Below are 6,000 nucleotides of genomic sequence, written 5' to 3' on the forward strand. Positions count from 1 at the left end.
CTCGTGCTGTGTTACCATTCCCGTTCTGTAGCTTGTGTGTGATTGTGATTATATCGGGATTATAATAATTTGATTTGTCGAGTGGGACCTCTTCGCGCCTCTCCTCCCTTTCCTCTACGAAGTAGCAACGAGATGAAACCGAGAATAAAAAGGACGAGGGCATGTCCCCCATAACTACTGAGCTGCGTGTGTCTTGAGAGCGGATGTACAAGAAACCCGGAAAGACATTGGTGAGAACATGGTGTGCTTTTTGGGTGTCTGCGACGGTTGCTCACTCATGGAAAATGCAACGCACAGTTGGGTGATGCTCACTCGTACCCCGATCATGTCCATTTATTTTCCTCGTCCTATCACCTCTCTTCGACCATGCTCTGTCCACTATGTCCAATACAAACCGCGGCTCTTCATCTCATCCCAGGTATACATTATGTACATGTACTAGTTTTGTGTGTGTGTATGTGCCTCTCCTCTTCCTGTTGTGGCGCCCAAGGGCGTTAACTCCATGTCTCTTTGGTGGTGGTTTGGTGTCTTGCGTGTGTGTGTGTGTGTGTGTGTGTGTGCGCAACCCAACTTTCAACTTTGAACGAAAATAGATACCATGATTAAGCAATAATTAAGTGTACGTGTAGGTCCTCTGAATATGCTTCCCCAAAAAATTTTTTAAAAAAAAAATGGCGTGTACTGTGTACATATGTGAAAGTTCTGCTTTGCCCCCCTAAGGGAGAGAGGATTAGGTGGGGGAATAAAAATGCGAGTAAATACACAATTCGAAGGAAGATGATTTCCGAAATTAAGGATTAGGTGCCAGGGGAGAAAAGGGGACAGCGGCGAGCTTGAAGCGCGGAAGATGGCGAGGTCGATTTGGAGGTCGTGGAAGTTGGAGTCCGTCGTGGGCAGCCTCGGTCTAGGAGATAGCCGCATTACGAATGTGAAGAGGGAGAGGAGCAACAAAGACCACTCAGGCTTGGTAAACGGCTCCAAATTCCAGTCACGCCGGCCATTGAGTGGTGGCGTGGTTGTAGTGTAGTGTAGTAGTGTGGTGTAGTGTACACGCGTAAGTAAATCCGTAGTGCGTGTGCGAGGAGACTTGGTGCTGGACCAGTCGAGAATGGCGGCGGCGCATCACGAGCCGAGATTCCTCGCAGAATCGGGGCCGCGTGGGGAACCGGTTCATCCGATGAAGGGGTGTTGAGGTTCTCGGCCGGGCGAGGTGCAGGAGCCAACGACCAGGGGGAGGCGATGATGGGGTGAGCAGGAGATCCCCCTTCCTTCTTCCCCCCCGGGGGCCCGAAGGTGTGTTTCAGATCATCCAAAACGGTTCGAGGGTGATCCAAGCGACCGTCCCTGCATTAGCATCGAGGTTCTAGCGTCGCAGGACCGCATTATCGGGTCCCAGGAGAATTTCCAGGGGACTGGGCTCGCGCCAGGAGGAGCAGCATCATGAGGCGCCTGGAACTCGCAACGTCAACCCATGCCGTTACCGCTAATCCGGTCGAACGTTCCACGAGGCCGGAGTCCCGCCCTTGTGCCTTCCCATCGGTCGTCGTCGTTCCGTTTCGCAATACGGCCCGGATGACACGAAGCGATCGACTAGGGTGTTCGAGTCGGGAAGGGCCCGGAGCCCTTCACAAATCCGGAATTATGTTGCCCTCTCTTCCCCTCGTCGTCGTCATCGTCGTCATCGGCGGCGGCGGTCGCATTAGCCGACCCCGAACCGGAAACTGTGCCCTGGCCCTCGTTGGGTGATAAGGTCCCCCCTTGTTCAGGAAACCGAGGGTTTCGTCTCCGCACTCGTCTGCGCGCCGTCGTCGCCCTTGGTGTGCTGCTCTTCCCCCACCTGCATCCTTGCAAAGTTTTGTTGAATTTGCTGCAGACTCTCCCTCTGAGTCGATAACGCCATGGCGTTCCGCTCGTCCGCGATGGCCCGGATGTTCTGCAGCAAGGGCGTGAAGCCTTCGTCGTTCGGGAGCCACCACCGAATACAGCTCTCGTCGTTGAACAGCTCGGCCATGCGCGTGCGCATTGTGATGGGGGATATGTATCTGTAACTCGATTGTGTTAGCCCAGATCTTCCCGACGTAGCAACTCGAACCTAAATTTGCTGGGACGAGGTATGCCCTTATGCCCTCGCCCACTACTTTGTTCGGTTGTGTTTTGTGTATCCGGGGAAACCATTTGTTTCTTCTAGCGAAGAGCGAAACGTACCCTATGGACTCGAGCATAGCAAACTTCCTCCTAATCCACATGTGGTGCTTCGCATCTCGTGGTAGGTAGAGCGCCGCGATGGCAAGCGGGGATTGCAGCACAGTCAGGCTTCCTGCCGGACTGTGAGGCCACAGTTCCACTGCTTCAAAGATCTGACAGATGGCACGCGCGTGCTCCGTCAGCCTGGCCCGATCCTGCTCCGACAGCTTCACGGCATCTTGGCTGGCGTGCATGAGCGAGATCGAGTGGTATTCGCACGCCATCAGGGTCGAGGCGAAGAGCGGCGGGCGGAACAAGACTGCGGGCGCAAAAGGATTGACAATGTCGTCGGGACCGGGGGTCGGGTCTCCGGGGAAGTCGTTCACGAGATAGGCAGCGTCTTGCAGGGCAGGGTCCCAGGAACTCTTCCACTCCTCCCAGACGGCAGACAACCTGCGATGCTCGGCAACGTACTCCTCCCTCGTCACCTCCCGCTTTGCGCCTCGGGCGAAGAGATGCGACATCTCCTGGGAGAGCTGCCGCATTCGCGCCGCACAAGCCTCCGTCTTCCAGGCCAGGTTCTGAGCTTCTTCTGCCGCCCGCGACTCGTAGAAGTCCACCGGGGCCGCGAACCACTCTCGGGACAAGGAGGTTTTGAAACCGCCCATGATGCTGATGAAGACGTCGAATCGAGCGTACCACATCAGAGCCGCGCGCCCGACGGGTGTTTGCATCACCGTCTGCGGCGTGAACAGCTTCGAGAATACCTCGTATGCTGCTTTCTGGTGGCCCATCAGGTTGACCCAATCGCCCAAGTACTCCTTTTATTTTTTATTTTTTTTCGATGGTGAGCATGCTGAGCCGTTTTGGCAAGTATCCAAGGGGGGGAGAGCCCTTGTCACGTACCTCGATCGTGGCAAGCTGCAGTATCGTCAAGAGCGTTCCAACTGTGTGCATCTCCTTCTTCATGCATTCCAGGAGTAGGGTAACGCTCCGGCTATAATACTGCAGAAACTCGTTGATCTTGCCGCTTGGATTCCTCATCGAGTGATGATAGGCCGAAAAGCCAACCAAGGCGTAGAGCAGCGCTTCGTCGCGCAGAGCCAAGCTCGTCAAGATTGACCGGAAGAAATCGTCGGCGTCGTTCACGGCGCAGTAGTGGTAGTGCGTAATGTTCTCGTAGAAGTAACCGAGGTAGAACTGTAGCTCGTGAGGGAGGAACGCCCAGTCGGGACGGGACGGCGTTGTCACCGTGGGCACATCGGGGAATGGCGATTTGGCGGGCGTCTGGGCACCCATGACACCGGACGACAAGGCCGGCGACTCGCTCTTGTTCCCCTCGTACGAAGGCGTCTCCGACCCCTGACGATTCCCGGAAAAGACGCGTGGGCGGCTGAAGGACGATGTGGTGCTTGATCTCTTCCGGAGGGGGAAGTTCGGGGCCGACGTCTGTGAGGTCGCGCTCTCGGGCTCTTCCTCGTCCTCGTCCATGATAGGATCTAGCCTGGTGTCCTGTTCGGGCTCGTCATCGTCTTCGCCGTCGCGGGAAGAACTCGGGCTCGGCTGTTGACTCGCTCCGGCCGTGTTCTTGGTCCCAGCAGCCCCGGAACCCTTCGGCGGCGGCGGCGGTTCCGGGTAGTTACATTCCCGCTTTCCCTTCCTACATCCTGTGCCCGAGTTTAGTTAGCGACGGACGGTGCCCGCGGCAGCTCTGACTGTCAGACTGAACAACACCTACGTTCGCAGATCGGGCGGGCTTCGTCGCACTAGAACCCGGTTAGGAAGAGCCTGCTGGGGAGACAAACTGCGGGTCAATACCTTGACGCGCCGGCTGCGGCAAGTGTAGCAGCCAGATCTTGTGCGGCGATGTTTAATGTGGTCTGAACCAGGGGCTGACTTCCTCCTGCTCCTCTGCATCTTCGGCGCACTGAACATGACAGGCTCGGGAAAGCCGGTGAAGTATCCCAGGCTCTGATAAGGGTGAGGTGCCGGTGCCGGTGCCATCGAGAGAAGCTGTGGTTGAGGCAGTTGCCCGGAGCTGTCGAGCTGGTTGTGGTTTGGCTGGCCCCCCAAGCCAACCATGGAGGATAAAAAGCGATGATAATAGTCGCCCATCGCGGGTATCTCCACGCCCGCCTTCCTGTGTCCGGTCCGTCTGGTAATGTCAAAGATATCTCCAACATAGATCGTCAGGCGGATGGAGTGTCGAAGGTCTTCCGAGTCTGATCGTCGCACGAGGGCGTCTAGATAGATATGTGCCTGGCGGGCGATGCAGGCCAGTCGACATGGATAGGGCTGGCCAGCGATTCAAGGGCTGTTTAATCTCCCCCCAACTCAGGTTTTTCGAGGCCAGCAGCTCCCCTCTCCAAGTACGAGGTAAAGAAACTCGAGCAGAGACCCACGAGAAGCGAATAACAACGAGACTTTGAGCCAAGCTGAAGAAAAATGGGCCCCTGTCAGATGCTGGCGTTCAGTGCTAAAATCGACCCTCTCGGCCGTATACAATTATAGAAACATACCCGGTCAATAGGGGGATGCTGGTATATGAGAAGGTGAAGGAGGGTAAGGGGGGGGGGGGGTGACCTGGGTAGATGATGAGAAGTCTTTCACGCCCCAGAGATAGTTGGACGGGCAGGCTCAGAAGCGCCGAGCGGAGTGAGGAGGGTGGCTGTAGTGTACTGTACCGGGGTGACCAGCGTCACACTGGGTGGTGCTAGATCTCCGCACAACGTGGGTAAGATGGGACCCAGTACAAGCTACAAAGCGGCAAGCCCCCCTTAGTGTAGAACCGGGGGGGGGGGGTTTGCTCCGCAGTCCTGCGTGGAACAAGGGGTTGGACCGATCGCTGACAGGTCTGCTAATCTTCCGGCTGCCAAAGAGCCGGCGCTTTGGGGTCGATGGAGTGGGCTGCTGGCGAGTGGGACGACACAAACGTGATCTGCTGAGAGGCCGGTTGTTTCTTGGGATTGAAACTGGATATGCGGGTGGGATACCACTAATGGCCGAACAGTCGCTGGTTTAGATGGATTCAGCCAAGATGGCCCTATCCAAGCCTGGAAACTCGCCCCTCAGCAGGGACGGTAGGCGTCCAAGTCAGGGCGGAAAGAGCCGCGGTTGAGCCGATCGGTGCTGGTTCAGAGGAGTGTTGGAGAACTCTGCAGAGCTCAGCGAGTTCCTTCCCAGTACAAGGGTGGCGAATGGCGACGGGCGGTGTCCTCGGGCTGCCAAGACGAATCCTCAACTCTCGGTGCGGGATGTTACCGTCCCCTGATGAACGGGGAACAGGGTACTACTAGGGTACACGGAGTTCCGAAGAATATCTTGCTCGCTGACTGGACAACAGCCACGCCTGCCGGTGATGTCCTGGGATGGATTGCGCGGCGCGAAACCCGTGGGCGGTTACGAGTTATGGACCACGGGCGTATATCATCGCGGAAAAGACCGAAGGAAGCCCTGACGGGGGTGTGGTGACGGATAACTCGTAGAGTGTGACGGTGGCCCGGGTCGCTGGTGCTGGACGAGTGCTTTTCGGAATGGGGCGAGCCCTCAGGTTGCATAATTATGCCTGGTGCTGAAAAGATGTTCCTTACGAGATCTTTTAGAGGATAATATGTAGTACTTGTAAAAAATGATAAACTAGCGCGGCACCATAGAGCTCAAGCTTAGTCGTCAGTTGGGATCGCATTGTCCCGGCTCTCAGGAGGGGGGCATATCGTCCAGGGTCAGCTTGGCCCTGGCCTGGCCTAGGAGGCGTGTGTGTTAGCGGCTGGGAGGGGTGTGTCAGGTATTGGAGAGGGAAAAAAAAAAAGGGGGGGG

General features: G+C 56.6%; 1 protein-coding gene across 1 annotated transcript; it reads right to left on the reverse strand.

Annotated features, from left to right (window-relative positions):
* Positions 1-1,762: 1,762 nt before the first annotated feature.
* P884DRAFT_205552 (uncharacterized protein) lies at positions 1,763-4,299 on the reverse strand (the record flags this gene model as incomplete). The annotated part of the gene is made up of 5 exons (XM_069438658.1): positions 1,763-2,042; positions 2,206-3,005; positions 3,091-3,851; positions 3,923-3,950; positions 4,003-4,299. 5 exons carry the CDS (start codon positions 4,297-4,299, stop codon positions 1,763-1,765), a joined length of 2,166 nt encoding a protein of 721 aa, XP_069295862.1.
* Positions 4,300-6,000: the final 1,701 nt, after the last annotated feature.

This window comes from Thermothelomyces heterothallicus (genome assembly GCF_042370625.1).
Source record: "Thermothelomyces heterothallicus CBS 202.75 unplaced genomic scaffold P884_scaffold_19, whole genome shotgun sequence".
Classification (NCBI taxonomy): domain Eukaryota; kingdom Fungi; phylum Ascomycota; class Sordariomycetes; order Sordariales; family Chaetomiaceae; genus Thermothelomyces; species Thermothelomyces heterothallicus.